We start from the raw sequence: 14,105 nt of genomic DNA, 5'->3' as shown, positions 1-14,105 counted from the left end.
ACAAAGAGGAAAATGGAAGTAGATGGTATACTTTTTAATGTAGTCTTCTCTCTGCCAAGAGTTCAAATATACCATAGTGGGGGGTAGGATATGGCTCCAAGCCCCCCCATCTGGCAAGGCAGCAAGAAATCATGCCTCCTACTGGTCAGTCTCCATTATCATAGCTTCTTCCTCATCATTGTCATTGACACCAAAGGCAGAGAAACTAACTGGCTGGCAGGTGAGGTCACGCAGATTGATCAAGCAAGCAGTCTGTGTTGTGCTAAAATCAGGAAGGGTCAACAACAAGACTTTCTGACCATCATCACCTGCAAAGCAGGGGAAAGAAGTGGAGGTAAGTAACATTTTAAAAAAACACTTTCTGCAATAAAAACTGTTACTCCATAAAAAGCCTTGAGGCCTGCTACTGCAGAGGTAAGTGGTTGGAGTGTGGCAACGCCAAGGAGTGAATTTTATTTCCTTTTTTAACCAACTGGGTTTTTGAGTGGGCTTAGGATGCAAGTGATGTTCTTTGCAGAAACAATAATCATGCATAACATTTGAGTGAAAAAAGTTTATATTCATACATGATCACCATGCTGTGAAACAGAAATCTAAAAAGCAGATCAGAAACTCAAATGGCATATAGTGTTTCCCTTCTTCCCCCTTTTCCTCTCATCATAACCACCCTGCTGTGGAAGACATCTCACTAGAGGCAGTTGTCTACCTCTAATCACTCAAAAGAGATCCAGTGTTTATGAGGATGCCTGTGAGAAACCATAATGAATGTACTGGCCATTCCACACTTACCTTTGGCCACTTTGGATTTGAAGGAAGGGGCATTCCCACAGAAATAGACATGAGGGCAGTCAGTGAAGATGAAAGGGTCTGTCTTGTAAAATGGGTAGCAGCCTGAAAAGCAAGCAAGCAAGCAAGCAGGTGATTAAGGGATATAAAAATACGCAATTAATAAGAAAAATATATTCACTCAGAAAGAAGGAAGACAGCAGATCTTGTTTCTTTTTAGACTAAAAAAGTCAGCAACACATTTTAAAGTGCAGTACAACAGCCAACACATTCTCTTAAGTCCTTGCTCCAGTCAGTCAGTCTGTCCCAAAATGGTGTCACCCCAAGCCACAGAAATGATGCCCAGAGCCCAAACCATACAAGAGTTTCTCGCCACTACTAGTGAAAGAAGTGGATAAGAGTGAGCTCACGTTGGTTGGTGAAGAGTGGGGGACACAACCACACAAAGTAGGCTTCGTGGTGGTTTTAAGGGACCCTGAAAAGAAGTTTCATGTAGCCTCATCCCCACCATGGTCTTAACTGTTTTAAACAGTACAATAAAATAAGGTTGCTAAGCACATGGCTTTGAAGGCAACATTCATCTTGCTGAAGTTAATCAGTTCTAACGCTGGTCATGCCTGAATGGGAGACAGCCCCATAGAAACCTCTTTTAGGTACATGATGGAAGACCAATAAAAGCCTCCAAAGAAACCACTCACATATAACAGTGTAAATCCTTTTCATTGTGTCCCAAACCATCAGGCTTCAACTGTATATTCCGAGTCATTTAAAAATGGCTGATCTATTGCAGACCTAATATATACTTCAGGACATTATGACAAGTTACGCATTCCCTGACAAACCCCTACAACAGCAGTGTCTACATCTGCACAATATTCTCCTTACATTGTATTAGGCTGCAGTTAATAAGAAATGACCAGGGAGGCATAGCTGGAAATTACCAAGTGTGTCAGGGGCTGTGGGGCTGAGATGCCCAATCCGTAAGGTCCATTCTAGGATTTCCAAATAGTCAGACATGCTGCTGTATTTGAAGATGTCACTAATATTCTGGCCTGAAGTCCCCAAAAATCTAAATTAAGGAGAGAAACAAAACTATTTAACTTTTGTAAAATAATGATGATGCCCTTGGGATGTATTGGCCTACAGCTAATAGCACCTTCAGCTAGTAATAATATTGAATTACCTTACAGTCTTATTGTAAGGATAACAACTTGCTAATGTATGTGAAGCGCTTTCAACACTTGAAAGCATTTCATAATGGTTAGGAAATAGAGATGGCGGTAATAGTGGTGCCACTTCTGGGTGATTTTGATAATTGTGCCCCCCAAAAGTAATTTCCCAAGCTTTGGAGCTATGAATACTGCCTTTACCTAACCCCATCGATATTCGCTTGGTAGGGGTTGGTGACCAGCTGCAGCGTGGAGTAGGCACTTGACAGAGGAAACATACAGTGATGAAGTGGCTGCTGGGGCAAAGTGTAGTTGGTGGGATCAAATTCTCCAGGCATTACATCTACAGGTACAGACATCTAGAAAGGCAAATATAGGGAAGGCTGTCAGCATTGGAGGCATCCCTCTATGTGGGCAGAAGCAATCAGAGAAGAAAACATAGCGCCACATTTCATATAGCAAAGACTGGCTCCGCACAATGCTCAGTGTGGATAACTATAACACATTCAGCAGAGGGTTCCTTTTGAAGTTTGTTTGGAAAGCAGAACTGGTGCAGAACTCTGTTGCTATTGAGAAGGGTTCATTGTTTTGTTGCTATTTAATCAGCATTGGTCCCCCACAGTGTTCACATTTCAGAACACTGATAGGATCTGGTAGTGTCTGATTGATCTGATGTCTGGGGCTTGGTCCAACTTTGAAGGAGCTATCCAAGGTGCTGGCCTCAATCCCACCTTGTATAGCTCCTTTAAAGTTCAGAGTAACCTTGCAGGTATTGGAGCCACCAGCCTCTCCAAGGTGTCAGAAGCTCCTATCCACCAACTAAAATTTTCTAGAGGAGATTTTGTTCTGCTTCCCCACACCCAAAACATATGCATTATACTTAGCAAGTCCCCAGCCCACCACTGTGGTGACAGTGCCTAAAATCTGTCACTTTCACCCTTCAAACAGCTTATTTAAACTCCACCTACCCCAGCATCAAGGAAGGTCATTGGAACCATTTTGTTTAAATGTGCTTTTGATCACATCAGCAAAGTTTATAATACTGTTTTTATTCTAATATTCTATTACTGTCATGTCTTTCTTGTTGGCTTCCTGAAAGCATCTGACTAACTACTGTGGGTAAATACACTGCTGGACTAAACAGGCCTTTATTCTGATGCAGCAGATAAACTTCTTATGTTTTTTGCCCTAGAGACAGACTCTCTACCACTACCTTACTCCTGAAAACAATACTTACACTAAGCTGCAGCAGAATTTCATCCAGCATTTTCACAGCCTCCACACTGGCAGCCTGAGTCTTCTTGGTCAGATACTTTGCCTGAAGAAGAGTATGCAAGATGAAAGAAAGTGAAAGAATGAAAGAGAATCCACTGGTAGAGTAGAGATCTAGCAAGATAGCTCTGCTATTAGTGGCTATAACTATTTTACAAAGGACAGGCAAAAAACAAAATAATGTGAACCACCTCCATGCTCACCAACAAAAACAAGAAAGAATACTGTGTAATATTTCAAGAAGATGCAGGTCTACTTCAAACAGGAGGAAAAAATATACATAATCCAGGGAGATTGAACAGTTCATATCTTTTCTAGTGGAGACTGGCATAGCTGCAATCTAGGGAAAACCTGCTAGTGACTAAAAGTCCCCCCCCCCCCCCCCAAATTCTCTATTTACAGATCCATGAGACTGGCACGTAGCGAGAACAGAAATAAACAGCATACTGCTTTATATGAAGTCAATCTATTTGTCCAGCTCTACATTGTATACTGGGGTGAGAGGTGGCAGAGGTCTTTTCACTGAAGCTAAGTGGTATGGGATTTGGTTGGCGGCTTGATGGAAGATTAGCTAAAAACCTCCAGTTATATGGCAGACTGGAAGACAGACAGACTATGAACTCAAAATATAAAGGATTAAATCGACAGAACATATCCAGAGCCTTCACCTTATTCATGGTGTCTCTGCTCTGGGTATTCTGACTGAGCAAATTGCCTGCCAGAATGACTCGAGAAATGAGGGCTGCACTGGACTGTTCACCTTCTGCACCCAGCTGTCCTGTCACCATGTCCACAAGGAGCTGCATACCCAGGAGACTTTCTCCACTCTTGCCACCAAGGCCAAGGCCTGACACCAGCAAAACAAACCTGCAGGGCAAGATACAGTGTGTGAGTGACAGATCTTCAAGCTATGCAGCAGGTGCACTGCTTTCTAGCTCTATCATCAGGAAATGGAAGAACTGGAATCACTAATAATCAGGACACAAACGGCCAACATGTTTTTCAACTAGTAGCATATAAAGAAATTGAATATTAATGAAAAAAATGATAATCTGCTTATATTTGTTCAGAGATATACAAGAGAATGGGATTTACCCTTGACGGCTGAAGTTGCTGAACAGATATGGGAAGCCTATAAAAGGGGGGGGGGGGGGTTAGCAGTAGATCAGTCCAGGGCCCAAGGAGGGGCCTATAAATTTATGGCAGTCCATTCCCTCAAAAATAAACAACATCACAGCCCTCTTCCACTGCATTATTTTACAAAAGTTAGCTAGCATGTAGCTTCTTGGCTTTTCACTGGGACCTGTCTATTTTTCCTATGAAACAAATGGATCATTTCACCTTGCATTTCAACTATGCTTTCAAAATTAAACAGCAAAAGATGTCTACTTTGTTCATATTTTATTATAACCATATTTTTCTACAAAGAAGCAAAAACTACAATTAAAAAGAATTAATTGAGGATGTAAAGTCCAAATGGCTAGACACAGCTACTTAGAGCTATCTGGAGTACTGCTGCTGCCAATAACTCTGCAAGAGCCCACTCTCTCATGGAGAACTTGGAAAGAGCCCTGATCTCCCTTTTCAGTATCCTTAGAAAAAGGAACTGACACATCGCTACATGTCTCCAGTTCACAAGATATTAATAAGAAGCACAGCTAGGAGTTTTGGCGCCTGTTGGGAACATCTAGCCCTTTTGATTTCTTTAGTACTAGCATACGGTACTCAGGACAAATAGAACTCATGATGTCTTCCAGCAGCACAAAAGGGTCTCAACCAAACCACATCAAACACTGAGACATCAGTAATAAAGCCTACTGTTCTTGCATTTGACTTTTTCTCAACTAAACAGAAGATATGAATGAGACAAGCATGGAAGGCTGGACAGGGAATCTCCAAGAAGTGATCAAAACTGTCTTAAAAAACAATTTGATCAAGAACAAAGACAGCATTTGTTTCAGGACCCCATAAATGAATACAGTCAGAATGAATGAAAACAAAAGCAAGGAACAAAAATCTTCCTTTCGTAAAATGAGGATTAGTTCAGTAGAACATGGAAGATTGTTTCAAATTCCATTTTGCTGGCTACTGTATGGATGCTGGACTAAATGGATCCTGTCAAAGCTTGAAACATTACCTCTAAGAATAATGAATAAAATGATATGCAGAAGCCAACCAAAATTAAGTATAGACAGGATGATGTTCTGGCACCCTAGCATCACTTTACTACTGCTTAGGTATGAATAGCTTCAACATGTCATATTCATTCTTCTTAATTTCTCAAGCCCTGCATTTACCTGATTCAACAGGGATTTTCATATATTCTTCTGGCAAGCTTATGGGTGGCCTCACCTGTCCATGTTGGGCCCCATCATAGGCAGCTGGGTGGGCATATCTGCAAAGCAGTGACCTTCAACAAGGAATTTACCATCATCCCTCTCTGAGCCATAGACTGCAAGAATGGTCCCTGGATCAGTCAAAAGGAAAAAACAAAACAAGCTTACAATTGGTCACTGAGTGCTTTCCCTCTGACCCCCTGGTCCCCATTTGTAACGTTCACAATGTGTGGGAAACACAATAAACCCCAAATCATTTCCTGCTCTCTCCCACCATTCAAGATGCCTAAATTTGCATCAGTCCACTGTTCCTGTATTTGCCAGGATAAATGGTCAGACAATACCCACTGTTGGATAGGTAAACTTCTCGCATGCTTCTACATTACCCAGTTTCACCATGCAAGTGTGCTTCTTTCTAAGGTAATTTTGGCCAAATTTACTTTTCCTACTAGCTGAACTTACTGGCTGATGGGAAGAGTCATTTTAAATAGTTTGTGAGCCAGAGCTTGTAATGCTTACCTTTTTGGCTACAATTTGGGTACTATAATCGAAAAATAAACTGTACCAAGCCCTGATCTAACTTAATTAAATGTCTTCCACATACCAATTGTAACTGTGTTTTGAGAGAAAAAACTGTGACTGGAAACCTAGGGTTGTGCTCATAGCACGTTTAGTCCAACAAAGCCAGTTAAAAGGTTTTTTAAGACTAAGGGGGGAAAGAATGTGAGTAGTGCATAATTCTACATTCTTTCATGCTGCTGCTTTGATTTTTGGGCAGCTTGGTTTGAATATCATCATGCCTTGGTCCCATGATCCTGCTTTGCCTCCCCAAAGTCATCCTACCTGTCACCAACTTGTCAATTTGTATGTCTCCTTCTAGTTTGATTCGCTGCAGCTCATCCTCCAAAATCAGCTCATCTGACTGGTGGATGTACTTGGTACGGGGAGGCTGTGGTGGCAGATTGTGCTGTGAAGGCAAGAAACACCTAACATTGAAGGAAAAGCCGTGCTACACAGTTATAAAGCCAGCCCTCATCAGCAGATAGTTTTGTAGCAGCCTCAGCATTATCCAACATGCTTCTCCTTAATGTTCTTTATAATCTAAATTCACAGCCCTTTCAACCTAGAATCATAGAACCATAGAGTTGGAAGAGACTCCAAAGGCCATCCAGTCCAACCCTGCCATGCAGGAACACACAATCAAAGCATCCAAGACAGATGGCCATCCAGCCTCTGCTTAAAGACCTCCAAAGGAGAAGACTCCACCACACTCTTTCTTTACATGAAAACTTGTAGAAGAACTTGGTAAAGTTACTTTTTTAGATATGTCAGGAAATAAGATCATTAGTAGCAGGAATCGGTGTATTTATTTCAGCTGCCCCAACTCTCTGAAACAACCTCCCCAGAAGAAATTCCACATTCTTCTAAGTTTTTAGTTCTCTTACCTTCTTTTTAAATGTTAATGATTCACATGTTTTTGTTTATGATAGCAGATTATAAATCTCATTTTTTGGGGGGAAATCAGTTGTGAAGTCTCATCATAATTGTGGTGGGCTATGCAATTTTGAAGTTTGATTTCTACTTATTGTATTATCATGAATGCTACAAATATGTTAAAAATAATTTTCTCCCTTATTTTTTAGCTTCCCTGTGGTGGGCTGAAAGATTTGATGCAATATCAGAGGACATAAAGTAACATCTAATCATATAATTGGAAATTCTAGTCCATGTGGTTTCTGCTGGATTTTTTAAACAGACAACTACATAGGAGGAAAATGATTCTCATACAATAAACCCAATGCTTTTTAAACAGTCTTTGTAAGAGCTTCCATGAATCATTGGGGTTATGATGTTACATCTATTAACAGCTGGATTCAGAAGGCAACTTAACAGTAAAGGCAGATCCAAGAACTCAAAACTACCATATGCAGGGTAATTCTGGTATCGAGTAGTAAAATGGCACCAACTCAACTGATATCAAAGATGTTGGGTTGCTACATAGCTATGCCACCCCTTCCCCATGCTGTAAACCATACTCATTTTCTTATTTTTCTTTTTTGAATACTTCATAAAGTGTTTCTCAAATTTCTATGTATATATCAAACTAGAAACTGCATTGTTTTCAGAGTATAGTGCCCTGAAAGCACTGCATGGCTGGTGGGGAAAACTGTAGTCCAAAAGTATTTCTTCCAAACTCTGGATCTGGGATTATCTTTTATGGCCTACTTTTCCCTATATTAGTTAGTTAAATTCTCAGCATGCCTTCCAATATAAAAATAAAAAGTTAAACTGATAACGTAACAGAGCAGAACTGAATTACATTAACATTTTAGGCCCTGACTCACAATGCCACACTTCCTACAAGGTCCCTGCCTACCTTGGCCATCTGTCAGAAAGGGCTGAATTCCACAATCCCTTTCAACTCCTATGATTGCTCTCCATTTACTCACTCTGCCCATTAAAAAAGGACATGGAGTGAATGCACATCCATTCTATCCAACTCAAATTTGCACCAGGACATGGAAAGGGTTAAAATGACAAGGAGAAACCGCCAACCTTTCTTACTTTCTCTAAGTTTCCAAGAATATCTCTCCAGTCTCCTAAAGCATCTACAGATGGCAAAAGGTTTTAGAAAAAGAGAAAGGAATTGTGCCATAAGCCTTCAAAGGTCATTGGCAAGTCAAGCTAATTTTTGTATCAGTCTCTGCATGGGCATACACACACAGATTCCCTTTTATCACTTCATCCCCATCTTCAGGCAGCTAGGTTGCAGGACTCAAGGGTTTCATTTGTCCTTTCAGCAATTCACATGGAGATGTTATCTTGTTTGAGAAACCCTGACTGCTTCATACCAGCCATTAAAGACATGCTGAATTCCTGCTTGCCCCATCTCCAACAGAAAGACACCAGAATAAGCACAAACACACCTGAACACCAAACACTCATGCTTGTCATTGCATTCAGCAAGAAATCCCCTGACACCTGCAAGAGGGTCCTTTTCATAGGAACACTGGAGCAGTATGCTAGCCTAACTACTCTTCCGCATCAGATACCTACCCTGGCAGGGAACAAAGCCCTGAAAAAGTAACACCTTTGGACTACAATTCTAGGTTGGTCAGTGCCCAGGTTGCCAGGTTGGTCAGATTCTGGAAGCTCTTATTTAAAAAAGAAACTCTTCTAAGCTTTAGTAGAGAATTCATACAGATGAAAAGCAGCCTGCACTTTTGACCATAGGCACTGGATGAACTAAAATGTTGATTTTCAATGTCTTAAAACAAGAGACATGTGGATTTATTGTCTCAGCCATTATGATGAGGCAAGACCCACACAAACTAAAGAGATAGAGGAAAATGCCAATATGGAAAAGTCATTCAATGACAAATGGCGCCATCTTTCCAAAGCACACTCACACCCGCCTCCAATGTGCAAACAATAATTCTTAAGTTGTTTCCTTCTAACATTTGTGGGATTCAGCAATAACGCAAATAAGTTTTACGGAAACTTATCCAAAAGTGATGTTACTCATCTGGTCAGTGACTTGCTACAGCCAATCTTGGTTCGAACAGCTCCAGCACATGTGTTTGCAATCACGAAGTGCTATTTGAATGGAGTTCATTACTGGGGCAAGTTAAACTTGTTACTCAACAATCTTCCTTCCAAAGTTAGCTAAGCTCTCACTTCTTGCTAAAGAGTCAAATCATGCGTCCAGCAGAGGAAGGAAGCTGCCAGATGGGGATTTTTTTTCTCCAGATGCCAAGCATGTCAGTTCAGCACAAACAACAGTTGTATGCCACACTGAGGAGGTCTGGGTTCCATTTCAAGTCCAAGTGGCACACAGCTGACCAGCAAGACTGGCCCTGGACAGGCTTTACATGAAAATAGTCTCCAGTTCAAGCCCTGGCATTTCTATCTCAAAGAAACAAGAGTACTGTTCAATGCTAGGACCCTCTTTTGCCTGAGATGCTGATGATTCACTGCTAGTCAGAGTAGATACGGACAAACAGTTTGACACAGACAGTTTCCAATATTCAATGAATGTCCAGGTTGGTAATTCTTCTGCCATTAGTACCATCACCTATATTCCAAGGGGTGCTCAGTTTGCTTTGGGGAGGCTTCTACTTTTCCTTTTAAAGCAGCTTGGCTCCTCTAGTATATTTTAACAAACAGTCCAACATTTTACCACTAATATATAGCCCAATTATTGTTTAACAGCTGCAATGACATACCAGCTAATTCTTTACTGTGCACCGGAAATCTAGAGTTATAATATCTTCAGCAGATGGCTGTCCAATCTGATTCTAAATCTCTTCCATGAAGAGAAACCCACCAGTTCTTTAAGTAACTGGCTGCATTGTCAAATTGCCCTGACCACCAAACATGTTTCTCCAAACACTCGGTTGAAACAGAAGAGAGATAGGAAATACCTATAAGGACTTGGAGAGCATGTAAAAGTTTTAACAGAAATTGCCAAGCTGTACTGGACTGACTCTGTACAGGAACCTCACTAGTACTCATATAATTTTACCTGCTCAATTGCATTATTTCATTACCTCTTCACTGATTTCCCGCAGGATGGATGGCTGAAGCTGCATAGATTTGAAGAGTGTTCCCACTACACAGCACTTCTCTGCTACTTGCAGTTCACAAAGTTTCTTCACTGTAATGTTGCTTCCTTCGAGAGAATGACAACAGATTGCTGGAGATGTGTGGAATATTTCAGGGAGTAACAGTGGATCTAACATAGAGTTATGGTACAGGATGTTATTTCTTAGCCAACAAAAATGCCAAGTTACCATACAATAAGGATATCAAAATTCCAGGTTAAAACATCAACTCACGAACAGAGCAACCATTTGAAAAATTCTACACAAAATGTTATCAAAGTCAAGGCAAATATCAAACAGTAAATTGAAACTGTATGTTAAAAACCTGATAAAAGGATCTGTTTTTTAGCTATTACCCATCTAACATCAGATGCAGGGGTGAATCTAGAAGAGGGCATTGGACGACAAACAATATTACAATAAAAACTGTCCTTCAAAATGAGGCCCGGGGCTGAAAATAGGGCCCTTGTTTGCTTGGCCTCCAATTAGTTTCTAGCCTGCATTTTAAGAAATAGCCATGAAAAACATGCAGTCCAAACAAGCTCAGCTCAGGAACAATCAACACGAGTCCCTTTTTAATCTTATTCGAATTCAAAAATTGTAATGCTGCATGTATGTTCATCCCATATCCCAGCCCATGCAAAACATCTACTTGCATCAAAATATCCTTGCTAAACCAAATGTGAGGTTCAAAGACAAGCAACTGGCAAAACTCCACTGGATGCTATATGTAGACCGGTCAATTCTAGCTGTAAAATATCTTGTTAGATAGTTCAAGCTTTCATGGAAACTAAAATAGATACTGACCTCTAGTGACCACTGTGGACAAATACCTCATACTTATTTAAATTTAAAGTGATTTTTCAGTTGTTTAGCCATCATTATTTTACACCATTACACTTCATAATGCAATAAGTGCACATATTAAAGAACACAGTTTGTTAATAAATAAAAAGAACCTCTGAACAAAGAGATAGTGGGGGAATGGGAGAAGGCAGAGGAAACCCACATCCTTTGCTCAGAGTTATATCACAACTCCCAAATGGTAGCTGTGTTTATATTTACTGCAAACAGAAAATAAAGCCACGTGGCACCTGAAAGACTAAAAGATTTGGTGTGAATGAATCAAGTTTTGCCAATTACAGGTTTCTGGAGGTAGGAGGTGATTTGTTGCTACCATTGTTAATCAATTTGGAATCAGAAGTCCTTGCTATTCTACTATAAATTGTCCAGAGATCTAGCGGATGATCCAAATCTACTTTAGTTCCATCCCTGGAGTAGAGCCCTCTCCACCACATGCATAGTTAATTTTGATGTGCATATGTGTAGGATGTGTGTAGGTGTAGGTAACCCTAATCCCCATGAATGTCAAGGGTCGACTGTATTGATCAATGTGACTTTTGCTTTTTAACATCTATACATATCCGCTACAACCTTTTTTGCAAATTACCAACACTGCACATAGATACAAGTCCAACACTGTGCAGGATCTTTTCCTCATATCACCTTAGGTGGAGATTGCACAACCTTCCACTGTAATAGTAGGGCTCTTTTTTGGTATTGCATATTTATAGCTTATATACACTACTTTCTATAGTACACCTACCTCCATAGGTCTCTTCAACCAGCATTTCTCTCTAGGCATCTGACAGCTAACATTCTCACCTTCAAAGAATGTCAACACCAAATAATAATAACACTACTGTTATAGATAAAGCCAATTTCCAGTATGGGTTCTTGAACAGAACAGTAAACAAGCAAGAGAAGACCCAGTTTTTTAAAGCCAGTATTTGCTAGCAAGATCTCAGTTTGGGATCGCCATCCTAACCTATACCTGAGACCCAGAATAAAAGTAAAGTCCTCCTTTTTATAAGCAACACACCAAGACACTCTGCGGCAAATTTCCATTGGGTACAAGCATTTAAACACAAAGAAATTCATGCAATCAGGGTAAGGATTCTTGCATACATTAATACTCAATTACTTATGCATTAGAAACCCTTATGCCACATTCCATATTTTCTCTTATCAATCTTGTTATTACTGAATGGGCTCCATATACCACTCTCAGCCTTGTAATTAGTCTACACATTCCTTATCTATATCCATTATAGACTTACAGTCTCCATGTCAAGCACGCATCCTTCAAAGATGTCACTCTGCCTTTTTTACCCTCTTCTTCAGCATTCTGCTCTCTAAGGCTAAGTTCAACATTTGGGTCTTTTTTTTTCCTACTATGCATTTAAGAGGAACTAGATATTGATTATATTGATTAAAAATTGAACATTGCTATATGCCATCACACTACTACTAATAATACAGTGGTCCCTTGGCTTAGGCGGGGGTCCGTTCCAGGACCCCCCGCATAAGCCAAAAAACACGTAAGCTCGAATCCCATTTGATTGAATGGGGCTTGTGCCTGCGCTGCGGGAGAGCATGTGCGCCATGGGCACGCGTGCCATTCACTCTCCTGTTGCGTATGGGGCGCCTGCCTATAGCGCAGGCGCACCGTAGTAGTTGCTGTTGTTTTGCTGGCAGGCTTACCCCACGTGCGGCGTGCTCTCTCCACCAATAATGGCCTCATCTGAATTAGCCGTGTAGCATAGATATGGGCATACTGCCTATTGAACGTCCGCTCTCCGAGCCTGAAGTTCTGTGAACAGTTGGTATAGTTGGAGACTGGCACACGGGCGAAAGTGGAGGGCACTGCGGATGGCGAGGCCAGGAGGCTCTGCGCGGATGGGGCGGCTTGCGCCGAGAACATGGCTCCCGACAGTCGGCTTGAGGGCTAAGTAGAAGGTTTCTACAGGAGAGAATAATAATAGTAATAATAGTAATAATAATATTTTTAAAAAACTACAATTCCCAGAATGCCACAGCACTAACCTATGTTAGTGCAGCCACAGTTGAAGAAAAAGCTTATAGGTTTTTATGCGGACATGTAAATGTCCTCCATGTCCTCCTCAGGACACCTGAGAGAGGGCCTCACTACTGCTCTTATAATGCTGCTATTCCCCTTTAAGTAGCTCCTGGTGCATGCTGGGATTTGCAGTTTTAAGTAGAGGCGTTTAGAATCCTCAGCCAGAGAGCTCTTAGGCCTCACTGGACTACAACTCCCACAATGCAACGGGAGGCAGGCCCACTATTCCATTCCAATACATTTATAGCTCATGAGGATAGGTCCCCCTATTGTTCTTTGAATGCACTCTTATAGTGCTGCTGTCCCACTCTGACTGCCTCCCGTTGCATGCTGGGACTTGTAGTTGAGGGAAAGGCACTTAGAATCCTCAGCCACAGAGCTCTTAAGCCTCACTGGACTACAACTCCCACAATGCAACGGGAGGCAGGCCCACTATTCCACTAAGAGCGTAGTAATCCACCTGGCCGCCTTGGACATAAAAGCATACCTTCCCGGCAACGAAGCCCGGCTCTTTCCCTCTTTCCATCAGCCACGACAGGAGAGGAAACAAACGCGCCAAAGAAGACGGACCAATGAGAGGAGGAGACGCCGGCAGGAAATGACGTCACAGGGAGGCGGGCTTTTCTTAAAAAACTGCGCATAGAGCTATACAAATTTAGAGTGGACATTCTTTTCTTTGGAGTGTGAATTCTTGGTTACTTTTGACCCCTTCCTTACTTCCTTGTTAGAATCCTAGAATTGGGAGAATTAGGCTAATAATAATTAGACTAATAATAATAGTAATAACAATAATAAAGGGCCCTGATCCAGTCCAACCCTGTCCTGCCATGCAGGAACTCTCCATCAAAGCATCCTCATTGACAGATGGCCACTGCTGATACTGACGGTCATAGCAATTTCATATCAGTTGAACACATTATTATTATTACTATTATTATTAGCCTAATTATTATTAACCAGATTGAATAATTATTTTGCATTTGTATTTTTATAGTATATTATTTATATGTATATTAAT

The 14,105-nt window shown here is 41.0% G+C and overlaps 1 protein-coding gene across 2 annotated transcripts; it reads right to left on the bottom strand.

Annotated features, from left to right (window-relative positions):
• Positions 1-19: 19 nt before the first annotated feature.
• Positions 20-13,666, bottom strand: POLD2 (DNA polymerase delta 2, accessory subunit). Of its 2 annotated transcripts, none has more exons than XM_089537783.1 (11): positions 13,575-13,666; positions 12,712-12,970; positions 10,114-10,235; positions 6,407-6,530; positions 5,580-5,694; positions 3,896-4,094; positions 3,193-3,273; positions 2,157-2,314; positions 1,728-1,855; positions 790-891; positions 20-308 (listed from the first exon to the last, which is right to left on the bottom strand). In XM_089537783.1, exons 2-11 carry the CDS (start codon positions 12,929-12,931, stop codon positions 139-141), a joined length of 1,419 nt encoding a protein of 472 aa, XP_089393909.1. In that variant the 5' UTR covers positions 12,932-12,970; positions 13,575-13,666; the 3' UTR covers positions 20-138. The 2 variants fall into 2 exon arrangements, with proteins under 2 accessions (XP_089393909.1, XP_089393910.1); XM_089537784.1 differs by lacking the exon at positions 13,575-13,666 and adding an exon at positions 13,054-13,380.
• Positions 13,667-14,105: the final 439 nt, after the last annotated feature.

This window comes from Sceloporus occidentalis, unplaced genomic scaffold (assembly GCF_023333645.1).
Source record: "Sceloporus occidentalis isolate IW3139 unplaced genomic scaffold, rSceOcc1.0.p SCAF_9, whole genome shotgun sequence".
Taxonomy (NCBI): domain Eukaryota; kingdom Metazoa; phylum Chordata; class Lepidosauria; order Squamata; family Phrynosomatidae; genus Sceloporus; species Sceloporus occidentalis.
Note: the sequence above shows the minus strand (reverse complement) of the source record. Positions and strands in the feature narration are given on the sequence as shown.